The 13,535-nt window shown below is 44.0% G+C and overlaps 1 protein-coding gene across 3 annotated transcripts in view; it reads left to right on the forward strand.

Annotated features, from left to right (window-relative positions):
- The window catches only part of myo5b (myosin VB), a 360,722-nt gene that overhangs the window by 221,451 nt on the left and 125,736 nt on the right, over window positions 1–13,535 (forward strand). For all 3 annotated transcript variants that reach the window (XM_085974944.1, XM_085974932.1, XM_085974939.1), the window contains 2 exons: window positions 1,594–1,716; window positions 7,734–7,817. In XM_085974944.1, coding sequence (XP_085831070.1) covers window positions 1,594–1,716; window positions 7,734–7,817 — 207 coding nt within the window. The remainder of the gene's footprint in view (window positions 1–1,593; window positions 1,717–7,733; window positions 7,818–13,535) is intronic.

Below are 13,535 nucleotides of genomic sequence, written 5' to 3' on the forward strand. Positions count from 1 at the left end.
TAAACTTTCATGCCAATAAAGCATTTGATTTGAATTGAATTGAATTGATAATGAAATTCCTTCTGATTTCATAGTAAGAGTAGATGAGTTTCTCATCACGGGAAGCTGTGATAGTCCTGCCTCTCGGCAAGAGGAAAAGAATCAGCATGTATTTATGCTGGACAGGAGGCAGGCAGGTTGGATTGTGCAATTGAAAGGGAGAGTGACTGGAAACCAATTAAATATAACCATGATGGGATTTTGCTAAAACAGTTTGGGAAGTTTAGATTTTTTTTTGATGTCTTAAACACAGCACCAAATGGGTGGGACGTTGATGTGTGTCCTCAATCTCTTTTGCTGCTTATTTCCCAGTCTCCGCTGTAAGGGACTGCCAAACAGAGGGGCCAGGAGCTCACTGACACCAAGGAAGGGAAAGTCGCTCATGAGACAGTCAGCCTTGAGCATTTCCTTAATGGCTGGCTACAGATGGCATTGTTGGAGGCCTGGGAGCAGATCGTCCCGCCTCTCTGCCATGGATGGCAAGTGATGCCAGGGGATGAGGGAGAGCCTAGTTGGGGAAAAGGAGAAATTAATTTGATCGAAAAGGGGACTGTTGCCCTTGGCTGCCTCAAGAATCCCTATTTATATTTATTAAAAAGATGAAATGATTTTAAATCTGTTCTGCTAATATATACTCTTTTTATCATGGAAACTTGATTATTCTAATGTACAACCTGGTTCAGTTGAGAAAATCTTGACGGACCTGTAGTAAAGAAACAGCAGTCCCAATATTACTCAGCCTAATGTCTTGTGTGCATCAGTTTCTGTTGTAAGTAGAGGAAGAAGGGGCAGAGACCTGATACACTGGGTCTTTGTCACCATTGCGTTTCTTGGGGAAGCCCTGCCATGCTCACAAAGCTCCCACCTAAAACAGCAGGGGGGCATTTAAATTTTACGTTTCTAATGCAGGAGAGATGCTGTAATGCCTTGCACACCATTTTCCTGCGGTTCTGGCAGGCAGCCGCATGGAAAGAAGACCACCCGGGGTAAATGGGTGGTAGAAGTTGCTGACTGCCCCTCCAGATAGCAGGGAAAGTGAGATTGTTTATATTATTGCGACGGGCCTTCACTGTGTTTGAGCTTGCAGGAAACAGCAGCCACCGCACCAAATGGATTTCATCCTTTCTGCTGCTGCAGGCATTCAGCGCATGACTTTCCGCCGCACGGGTTTAAACAAGCGCAATCTCTCGGGCATTCACCCTAAATATTTTAAACTGCTAAACCCGGAGAAACAGTGCAGTTCAGCCAAGGTCAAGTCAGACAATTGTCTAAAGCTCACCGCTTGACTGACATTGGGATGAGGGAGGAAGAGGAAAACGGGGTCTGCTGTATTCGTGGAACAAAAGTGTTCAACAGATCTTTTTTAATTCGGAAAAGAGAGGATCAGTGTATAATTTTTGTTACAATCATAGGTTCTGCTGTGCTGCAAACATAATCAAAATGTTTTGCTGACTGCTATTTCACAAATACAGTGTCACTTCCAAAAGCTTAATTTCCTGTGATATCAAATTAGCTTTGAAGTCAAATCGGTTTTGTGCCTCCTTTTCCTTTCAGATGCCAAAAGGGACAGACCAGAGCTGGGCCCAGAAGCTGTATGACCGCCATTCAAACACCCAGCACTTTCAGAAACCTCGAATGTCCAACATGGCTTTTGTTGTTATACATTTTGCAGATAAGGTAAGTAATAATGTGGTGATTGCTGCACTCGTTATGGTTTCTATCCCTACATACCCAGCAAACTTGTTCACTTTCCTTTCAGAGTCCTTAGCTTAAGAATTAAAATGGAGAACCTGAAGTAAAATAGAGGAACTTAAATCTGCATTAAAGAATCATTGGAAAATAAAATGGAACTAGATTTGAGTAAACCATGCTTTTGTTACCTCCAGACTCAACTATTCCAATGCTCTCTCAGTTTCCCTTCCTTTATAAATTTCAGCTCATCCAAAACTCTGCTGCCCGTGTCCTAACTCGCTCTAAGTCCAGTTCACCTCTCACCCCTGCGCTCGTTGACCTACATTGGCTCCCGGTCCACCAATGCCTCGATTTAAAAATTCTCATTCACATCTTCAGATCCCTCCATGGCTTCGCCCTCTCTATCTCTGTAACCTCCTCCAGCCCTACAACCCTTCGAGAACTCGACATTCCTCCAACTCTGGCCTCTTGTACATTCCCCACTTTCTTTGCCCCACCATTGGCAGCTGTGCCTCCAACCGTCGCAAAACTCCTTCCCTAAACCTCTCTGCCTCTCCACCTCTCTCTCCTCCTCTAGGTCACTCCTTAAAACCTAACTCTTTGACCAAGCTTTTTGTCACCCATCTGAATATCTCCTTCTTTGGCTCTGTCAATTTTTCTCTGATTATGCTCTTTTTTTAAAAATTGTTTTTATGGGATGTGGGCGTCGCTGGCAAGGCCAGCATTTATTGCTCATCCCAAATTGCCCTTGAGAAGGTGGTGGTGAGCCGCCGCCTTGAACCGCTGCAGTCCGTGTGGTGAAGGTACTCCCACAGTGCTGTTAGGTAGGGAGTTCCAGGATTTTGACCCAGTGACAATGAAGGAACAGCGATATACTTCTAAGTCAGGATGGTGTGTGACTTGGAGGGGAACTTGGAGGTGGTGATGTCCCCATGCTCCTGCTGCCTTTGTCCTTCTAGGTGGAAGAGGTCACGGGTTTGGGAGATGCTGCCGAAGATGCCTTGGCGAGTTGCTGCAGTGCATCTTGTAGATGGTACACACTGCAGCCACGTGGTGGAGGGAGTGAATGTTTTAAGGTGGTAGAGGGGGTGCTCCTGTGAAGCGCCTTGAGACGTTTACTACGTTAAAGGCACTATATAAATGCAAGAAGTTGTTGTTGTAAACATTGATTCAATATCTTCATAAAATACATTTAAAAACAGTCAAAACAATGCTAATTGCATAAAAATAAAAATGCTTACTGTTACCCATTCTTACTATTATTAAGACCAGTATACGACCATCAAGGAGCTTGTATCCACTAAAAACATCAATATGGGATGAAGAAGGCCATTTGGTACATCAAGCCCATTCCCTTCACAGACTGTATAATTTACTTTGTAATAGACTTTATCCAACTTATTTAACCTCCTCAAAAGTAGGAGAGCTCTGAGTAATTTCACCCCTAAACCCCAAGGGGAATTGAGTCAGAATATGAATCCACATTTACAATTGACCAGTTTTATTCCACAGGTGACTCCTTCATGGTTGTAGCAACATTTGAACAATTGTGTTACATAGACTTCAGGGTATTCTTAAACAGCTGTATATCCAGCTCTTTTTTTTCCCCAAAGGAGTTAATCGATGCAGCATTAATTGCCTTTGTTGGGAATCTGTTCCACATACCAATTAGCTTGCGGGGAGAGGGAATTTCTAGTCTTTCTTGAGGCTTATTAAATCCGTACTCATGTCTTCTGCTTCTGAGGCCACATCCCAAATTAAAGGACCTGCTACATCTATCTTGCTTACATCTCTTTTATTGTTATTGTAGCAGGACCTTTCTACGACATAAGAAAATACGAAAATGACGGGCAGGAAAAGACCAGCTTGTCCATCAAGCCTGCCTCATACTTGTGATGATTGGAGCCTCATGACTAAACACTTCTTCCCCGCCCCCGCAGCCATGTTGTCCAGGAGCATGAAGAATACAAACATACCAACTGGAAAGCTAACAAAGGCTGACCAACAGCATGTAAAAAAAACTGACCCTCTCCCTGAAAGTTGACAATTCAAGAATGTAACAAAGCCTATATGTCATGTCAAAACCAATAATTACACTGTGTTTATAACTTAAGCAGTAAGTATACCCAACATTCCTACACTTGTGCTGGAGTTGAAAAAGAAAACATAAATACATTAAAACCTGAAGGAGAAATCCAAATGTTTCAGGCAGAATATCGGTGGTGCCTGTCTAAGTGGTCCAGGGACCTGATCACCCCCCTCCCTCCCCTAGAAAATTGTGAACTTTTACGTTAGATTTTTAATTTTATAAAGAAAGGTAACAAGTGACATTTGGATTTTCAACAAATGAACCAGACATCAAACGTTACATCAACTACTACTCACCCACAACCAGGACCCCTTCCATTGTTTCAGTTCTGAGAGGCACTCGAACCCCCTCTGGACCCAGTTCACGGAGACAGTTTCTCCTCCTTCAACCCTCCCAGTTCATATTAATGCTCTTCTTTCGCTTCCCCCCCTCCCTGCCTTTTCTCTCCCCTTTATTGCCATCTATTCTCTCCCCCCCCCAGTACATAACTGCTGGGGTAATTTCGAATAGCAGTAAGACTTGGATACAAGTAGATTAAGCAAAGATTGGCCTGGCCCATGTTGATTTTTGTCAGCAAATGTTAACATGGACTGGGGCTCCAAAATAATGAGACATTTGACATGTATAAAACTGACAGCTCATGCCTTTCAACCCTCAAGTGCCTGAAGGCCTGCAGATAGTCAAGCTACAAAATAATTGGACTCCTCAGCACCATTTGCTCTCCAGCAAGCAGTGAGAGTGCCACCTAGCCGTGGCAGATGGAACTACAGTGGGCATTTGCTTAAGGGAGAAAAATATAATTCAAGTCCACAACTAACAGAAACTTGATTCAAAATCTTCTGAAGTGGAATATTATAATATACCAGGATGTAACATTAGAAAGGGGAAATAAAATGCTCAAAGGATTGGGAGAGGCAGAGAGCGCTAAAGTAAGAAATAGTAAGGTATTAGGCGGGGTCAAACTAAGAGAGAATACAGGATGGTCTAAGATGGGTGTACAGTGTATGTATGTGAATGCACAAAGCTAGTAAACAAGTTAAGTGAGCTGCAGGCATAAATAGCCACATGGGAATATGATGTGGCAATAATTGAGACCTGGCTCCAAAAAGGTCAGGATTGGGTATTAAATATTCCTGGTTATAAAGTGTTCAGGAAAGATAGGGAAGGAAAGATAGGAGCTGGTGTGGCAGTATTGGTCAAGGAGAATGTTAGTGCTGGAGAGGAAGGATGTCCTGAAGGAGTCTAGGACCGAATCTATATGGCTAGAGTTAAGAAATAACAGAGGTGCCATTACACTACTAGGTGTATTCTATAGATCACCAACTAGTGGGAAAGATATGGAGGAGCAAATTTGCAGAGAAATTACAGAGAGATGCAAGAACTATAGAGTAGTAATAATGGGGGACTTCAACTATCCTAATATAGACTGGGATTGTAATAGTGTTAAGGGCAGAGAAGGAAAATAATTTCTGAAGTGTGTGTTCAGGAGTACTTTTTTGATCAGTATGTTTCTGGCCCAACGAGGGAGGAGGCATTGCTGGATCTGGTTCTGGGGCATGAGGTCAAGTGGAGCAAATGTCAGTAGCATTTAGGGAACAGTGATCATAGTATCATAAGGTTTAGATTAGCTATGGAAAAGGACAGGGAGCAATCTAGAGTAAAAATGTTTAACTGGGAAGTATAGTGAACAGTGAGGAGAGAGTGATAGACTTCAGGAAGACATAGACAGGCTGGTGAAATGGGCGGACACATGACAGATGAAATTTAACGCAGAAAAGTGTGAAGTAATACATTTTGGTAGAAAGAATGAGGAGAGGACATATAAACTAAATGGTACAACCCTAAAGTGGGTGCATGAAGAGAGAGACCTGGGGTATGTGTGCACAAATCGTTGAAGGTGGCAGGGCAGGTTGAGAAAGCAGTTACAAAGGCTTACGGGCTCTTAAACTTCATGAATAGAAGTATAGAGTACAAAAGTGTGGAAATTATGATGAACCTGTATAAAACACTGGTTCGGCCCCAACTGGAGTACTGTGTCCAATTCTGGGCACCATACTTTAGGAAGGAAGCCTTAGAGAGGGTGCAGAAAAGATTTGAGAATGATTCCAGGAATGAGGGACTTCAGTTACGTTGATAGACTGGAGAAGCTGGGATTGTTCTTCTTGGAGCAGAGAAGATTGAGAGGAGATTTGATAGAGGTGTTCAAAAGAGGGGTCTGGACAGAGTAGATAGAGGGAAACTGTTCCTATTGGCAGAAGGGTCGAGAACCAGAGGACACAGATTTAAGGTGATTGGCAAAAGAACTAAAGGCGGCGTAAGAAAAAACTTTTTTATGCAGCGAGTGGTTAAGATCTGGAATACACTGCCTGAAAGGGTGATGGAGGCAGATTCAATCACAGCTTTCAAAAGGGAGTTGGCTAAGCATCTGAAAAAGAAATTTCCCGGACTATGGGGAAAGGACGGGGGAGTGGGACGATCTGAAGTGCTTTTGCAAAGAGCTAGCATAGGCTCGATGGGCCGAATGGCTGCCTTCCATGTTGTAACCATTCTATGATTCATGCAACATGCTGTTATTTACAATTTCCGAAATTAATCAGACTATGAAGGATAAATTAAAAGATATATAATTCTCTCACAATGTGGCCCTGGGACAATTAGGAGGAAAAGTTACCTTTTGCCACTGTGGTTCCAACCACATCACCTGACTACTGTGATATTAGACACTGTGGTGGCGAGGAATGTTTCTCCATTTCCTTTAGCGATGAGCACCTCCAAATTCAGATGTTCAGCAAATGAAGCCAATCTGGCCCAATTCAGCTTGGTTATGGTTCAGAACTTCTGCTTGCCCTTAATCACCAGTAAGAGTGGGAAGTTGGCAAGAGTTTCTGACTTTCCACAAGTTTCAGACAACCACCGCATGACTAAACAAAGAGTAATGAGCTACTTGTTCAAATCTTTGAAAAATTTTGATAACTTACTGTTACTTCCCGAAGAACTTAGTTGGTAAATGTACTACTACTACCCATACGAAACTAAGCTTTATTGATCAAGAAGGCGTCGGATTCCTTTTGAGTAAAGAAAACAGATGACACAACCTTCTCGGGTCGTATGTATTGCAGAGGAAGGTCATGTATAGTTCTGCACATTTAAGTGGGCCTAGGTTCAATCTCAATCAATTATACTGGGATATAAGTAAGTGTGCTACAATTAGCCTCATTGTGTCCTGGACTTGGGAGGAACAAAATCAGTTTTGGCAACGGATGCCAAGTGCACGTGGAACCATACTCCAGCATGGCCCCGTGCTTTTAGTGGATGAGGGGAGAATATTTAAGGGGTGGGTGTGTGTGGAGAGAAAATTAGCCTTCTGGTGTGCAGAAAGCCATTTTACATCTGCACACTATATGTTGATTAGTGACTTATTTCCAGGTTTCAGTGACTCTTTAACACAAGTCTATGTATGTGTGTAATTGTTACACACACACACACACACACACACACACACACACACATTTCCTGTCTCAGGTTGCAACTCATGCTTGGTACAATTCCACAGGCATTGGTAGGCCTCTTTATGTCTGAGCCTTTACAATGAGCATGACAGACTAATTGACTGTGAAAAGCATCATGGCTGACTCCAATCCTCACCTTCCATTTCAACAGGAGTCACTGAATGGTAATCAGGGGTGTCGATCTTCCTGCAGTGTATGGTTCAGTTCAACACCGGCAGAGCATTTGCCACCCAAGCCATTGTGATTTTTTAAAATTCCCCTCACTGATATCTTTCACATGTTTGTGACAAATTAACTCTTAAATACACTTGTATATGTATGCGCTTTATGACGGTGTTTCTGTTGGTTAGTTATCTGATGGATGTAGGCACCTAACAGACCGCGGCTGCTGTTCTCTTCCGCAGGTGCAGTATCAGTGCGACGGGTTCCTGGAGAAAAACCGAGACACAGTACATGAAGAGCAGATCAACATACTGAAGGCCAGCAAGGTATTTTTTTTATAATTCGCTTTTATGGGATGTGGGCATCGCTGGCAAGGCCAGCATTTATTGCCCATCCCTAATTGTCCTTGAGAAGGTGGTGATGAGCCACCTTCTTGAACCGCTGCAGTCCGTGTGGTGAAGGTCCTCCCACAGTGCTGTTAGGGAGGGAGTTCCAGGATTTTGACCCAGTGATGATGAAGGATCGGCGATATACTTCTAAGTCAGGATGGTGTGTGACTTGGAGGGGAACTTGGAGGTGGTGGTGTTCCCATGCACCTGCTGCCCTTGTCCTTCTAGGTGGAAGAGGTCGCGGGTTTGAGAGGTGCTGCTGAAGAAGCCTTGGCGAGTTGCTGCAGTGCATCTTGTAGATGGTACACACTGCAGCCACGGTACGCCGGTGGTGGAGGGAGTGAATGTTTTAAGGTGGTGGATGGGGTGCCAATCAAGCGGGCTGCTTTGTCCTGGATGGTGTCGAGCTTCTTGAGTTGTTGGAGCTGCACTCATCCAGACAAGTGGAGAGTATTCCCTCACACTCCTGACTTGTGCCTTGTAGATGGTGGAAAGGCTTTGGGGAGTCTGGAGTATGGCACAGCTCAGAATGCATTTACTTCGCATCAACACTGTAACCCAAGACTGGTGCTGCCTGCTCCAGATTATGCATGTTCCCAACCAGTTCCAGTCACGGAGTTCCAACCAACTAAATTCCTTCCATGTAGATTCCCACAGCCAGGAATACCACTTGGTAATTCGCGATCCAGGAAAATCCAGTGATCCGAGAGAAACATTTATTTCTCCGGTGCTTCACATTTTCAATGCTCAACGCTGTGAATTAACTGGTGAATGTTGCCTCATGGCAACCGTGGAAATGATCTTTCCCACAATAACTCACATTTTTCAAAAAATTTGCTGAATCCTATTTTCTTATTTCCTCTCCTGAAAACATTCAGTAGTTCCATGGATGCTCTTCCTAAACCTCCAGTCTAGTGCTACTTTTTTTAGGTGTGATCCTGGACAACTGTTTCCTATGTGTGCTTTTCTACCATTGGAGCATGAGCCTGATTCTGTTCTCATTTGTTGTTACAGGTGTGCATTTTCCATTAGGAACAGCTGGATATGTTTTTTTTAAATAGTGGTGTGGAGCCCAGGACTGGGGTTTATGACTGGGTCGGGGCCTCAATGTGACGCTGCTGACACCTGCTCTCGTAATGAGAATTTGGGCAAAACCATTGATGGATGAAACTGGATTCACTTTAGGGAGGATGGGGAAGCCTGGACTCCCAGTTGCATAGGAGTTGAAGCACTGAGAATTTTAGCTATGAGGAAAAGTTGGCTTGGCTGAGGTTGTTTTCTTTGGAACAGAGGAGGCTGATGGGAGACCTAATTGAGGTGTATAAAAATAAAATTATGAGGGGCCTAGATAGAGTGGATAGGAAGGAACTGTTTCCCTTGGCAGAGGGGTCAACAACCAGGGGGCATAGATTTAATGTAAATGGTAGGAGGTTTAGAGGGGAAATGTTTTCACCCAGAGGGTGGTGGGGGTCTGGAACTCACTGCCTGAATGGGTGGTAGAGGCAGAAACTCTCACATTCAAAAAGAACTTGGATGTGCACTTGAGGTGCCGTGGCCTATAAGGCTACGGACCAAGAGTTGGCAGGTGGGATTAGGGTGGATAGTTCTTTGTCAACCGGCACGGACACGATGGGCCGAATGGCCGCCTTCCATGCTGTAAATTTCTATGATTTCTATTCTGTGGTACCGAGCAATTTACATGGGGTGTTTCTTTTATCTCCGGTTTGCACTCCTATCTACCAGCACCGACCTTGGTGGCAAATGTAAAAGCTGTCACCAGAGGTAGAGATTAGCATCTTTTCTTGATGCATGTGGGCTAAGCACTCAGTAGTTTCTAGACTTTAAAAAAAAAACAGATTAACCAGTCATTGAGCTCATTGCTATTTGTGGGATTTTGTGTTTGCCTACATAACAAGAGTCACTGCCTTTCAAAAATATAATACGTTGTATGCAAAGTGGTCTGAGGTGATTTGTTGAGAAGTAATGAGGCGCAAAATAAATGATTTAACTTTTCATGTATTTATTATGTTATACATTATTAATGTGTGTATATAATGAGGTGGTTGTGATCTGTAGCTTGAAGACACTGACTTATTTGCAGCAATGTGATTAGGGCAAGTTTTTTAGGGGGGGAGAGAAAAATTTTGTGTGATATGATTGATCACATAATGAAAGTAGAAAGTAATCAATTTAAAAGCAAGAAAGCACGCAATTACATAATTATTCAATAAGGACAAAAAATGGAGACATTCAAGAGGAAAAGTGGCATATCCATGATATGCACTACTGGCACATTTTTTTTGCATCTAAAATACACGTCTATTTCGTTGACTATCTCGACATTACATCTTTGTCCTTCACTTCTGTTCGATGTTCTGATGCTGCCGCTGCAGAATGAGTGTCAGTTTAATATTCTCACAGATTTTCAATGCAGCAGGGTATGTAGAAGGGGACAGAAACCCAAAGGCGTCAAATGAAAATACAAACTGGATGGGAGGAGAGAGGGAGAACATAAATACAAATAGATTCACGTTTCTCCATCCTTTCATGATATAAATTTCCAGATACTGGGCTCTATTTTCCCTTGGGCGATTTCCCCCCCCCCCCCCCCCCCACAACCAAATCACTGAAGTCCCTCCAGCAATTTAATATACTTGTTCTATTATATTTCTGTCATGTTCAATGTACTGATAGATCCTCAACTCTTATTTGATTAACACAATTCTTGATTTGGGATTGAGGGATATAATTTTTTTTACAGCCAGTGAATCTACAGTGCACCCTGTAGATAGTACACACTGCAGCCACAGCACACCAGTGGTGGAGAGGCTGGGTGTTTAGGCTAGTGGATGGGTAAAATAGTTCCACCTGACTTGCCGCCTTATTGGCTCATTTTTACCTTATGTCCTTTGGTGTTTACCATCGCCATTAGTGAACAATCTGTATGGATCAATTTTGTCAATTCCATTGATAATTTTGAAAAGTTTTATTGGGGCAACTTGGAAGTCCCTTCATTCCTGAGGAGAATAAGCCCAAATTCTTTACGCTGTTCTCGTGATTTAAAATTATTTGTTCCTTGTTATAGCCTCAAAGGTGTGTTGGGTCGAGTATAAATTTAACTTCCTCGGCGTGCGTGTCCCAAATGGTCAATTTCTGAATTGCTTCCAGGTTGATGAAAACCACTGGAAGAGATGGCCTTGGATCCTGATCAACTCAGATATACACGTAGCTGCCACTCATTTGCTTTTGGAGTAGACAGGCAGCATTTCCAGCCCCTGCTGCAAAATCAATTTTACTGAGTATTTTTGTAACCCTAGAAAACCCATAGAAGTTGCTTATTGATGTCATGGGTGGAGATATTCGTTTTCTCACTGATACTTGCCCGTATAAATCATATCAATTGGTTGCTTGCAGTCATTTAGTAACCCTAATTTTAAAACTATTTTGTTGTAGTACCTCTGCACTGTACAAGCAGAATTCCTGGCTTGGAAGCAGTGGAACATGAGAAATAATTCAATCCTATAAGTAATCATGAAGTTAGTTGGGTTTTTTTCAGCCGCTTTATAAAGCGCTGGTTAGGCCACAACTGGAGTATTGCGTCCAGTTCTGGTCACCACACTTTAGGAAGGGTGTGAAGGCACTTGAGAGGGTGCAGAGATTTACCAGAATGGTTCCGGGGATGGGGGATCTTAGCTACAAGGACAGGCTGGAGAAGCTGGATTTGTTTTCATTAGAGCAAAGGAGGTTGAGGGGCGATTTGATCGAGGTGTACAAGATTCTGACAGGTTTGGATAGGCTAGACAGGGAAAGGCTGTTCCCACTAGTTGATGGTACAAGGACTAGGGGACACAGATTTAAGGTTTTGGCCAAGAGATACAGGGGGGATGTGAGGAAAAACCTTTTTACGCAGCGAGTGGTGAAGACCTGGAACTCGCTGCTGACAGAAGTGGTGGAAGCAGAGACACTCAATGTTTTCAAGGGGAGACTGGATAGGCACTTGAGGGAAATAAACTTGCAGGGCTACGGGGATAGAATAGGGTAATGGGACTGACTGGATTGTTGTACAGAGAGCCGGCACGGACTCGATGGGCTGAATGGCTTCCTTCTGTGCCTTTATGACTCTATGGGGGAAAAATTCAGTTGGTTGCACCTCCCGTTAGTGCCTTAAGAGGGCACTAACGGGACGCAAACCAACTAGCGCCCGGGCGCGGCACTGCCCACGCCTCCCGCAAAATTCAGCGGGAGGTTAGTGGTGGCGGTAACCGGTAGTGCCCTGCGCCGCTGGCGATGACGTCATTGGTGTGCGCAGCGCCCCGCTCGCGCCCCGGCCACGATTTTTGGGAGCGCCCCCTGCCAGCACCTGCCCGCGCTCCCGTCCCAGACCTCCTGAAACGCCCCCCCACCCCCTGCGGAGTGCTGGCTGCGCTCCAAGAGCCCGGCACTTCTCTTGAGTGCCGGGCTGTTTTGCCTGCACTCCCGATCCCCGGGGGCCCAGCTGGGCCCCAGGTCGTGCTGCACAAGGCCAAGGCCCCCCCCCGCTTTAAGAAGGGGACGAAGGCCTGCAATACCGCTGCGCAACGTGCCGCAGCGTCTGGCGCTGCGACACATAATGCCGCAATATTGACTCGCAGCACCCCAAGAGGGATGCAGGGCGCTTCCAGTAGCGCCCCGCTTGCCCCTTGGGGCGCAACCACTCAAGTTCCGGCATGGGGGTTAGCCCGATGACTCTTTGCAAATAGCTCGAATGGGGTCTGGAAATGCTGATAGTCTATTCCAAAAGCGAATGGTTCTAGCCATGATGCATGTAGACGTGCTATGTTATACTCATTGAGTATTACCTTCTGATGTTGTAAAAATCAAGGTTCAGTTGTGATACAGAACAACTGCTGTACTTTTATAATTTTAATAAAACCATTTCAGAATAAATTATTTTTTGGCTTCAAATGCTGAATCACGGTACACTTCAAAATACGTGAAAATGCATCAGAAAGTATATTTTAAAAAACAAAATTTTCCTGGAGGGCACGCACCAGACTTCCCAAACTATCAAATTTTGCAACATCAAGTGTTTATTTACCCCTTCAAAAATTTCTAAATCCACCATTGCAAATTACACAATTTTATACTTCAGTTTTTCCCTCTGATTCAACTGACGGGTATAGATGCAGCTGAAGTCATGTCCCACTGCATTCCCATTGTAACTTAATATGTCATAGGTGAGGCCACTGAGTGTCAGTTTTCACAGAAAAACAACCTGAATTGTGGAATGTGAACTGAAAACACTAATAAAATTCCAGAAATCCAATGTAATGAAGAGCAATTTCATTTATTCAATTGCCTTGGTCATAGGCCTTTATTCAGGGCGGCCTTTCAACATTACATCATTTTTTGAGTGGTCAGCTTTTTTGGGGGGTTTGTGTGAAGTATTTTGGAGCTGTTCATTGGCTTTTCTGAGTCTTGTAGACTGGCATGGATGTGTGCGCTATGTGGAATAGGATTATAATCCTGTTCTCTGCAATCGGGTTTACAGTTCCCCCCGCCACCCCCCCACCTTGCAGAATCCGGCTACTGTGAAATACAAGATTGACACCACTGCTAAATTTTCAGCAATGTAACAGGGCCACCACTGCCTTGGCTTCTGCTGGCCTCCCGTAA

This window comes from Somniosus microcephalus, chromosome 2 (assembly GCF_052327205.1).
Source record: "Somniosus microcephalus isolate GS21.2 chromosome 2, FLI_Smic_1.0, whole genome shotgun sequence".
Classification (NCBI taxonomy): Eukaryota; Metazoa; Chordata; class Chondrichthyes; order Squaliformes; family Somniosidae; genus Somniosus; species Somniosus microcephalus.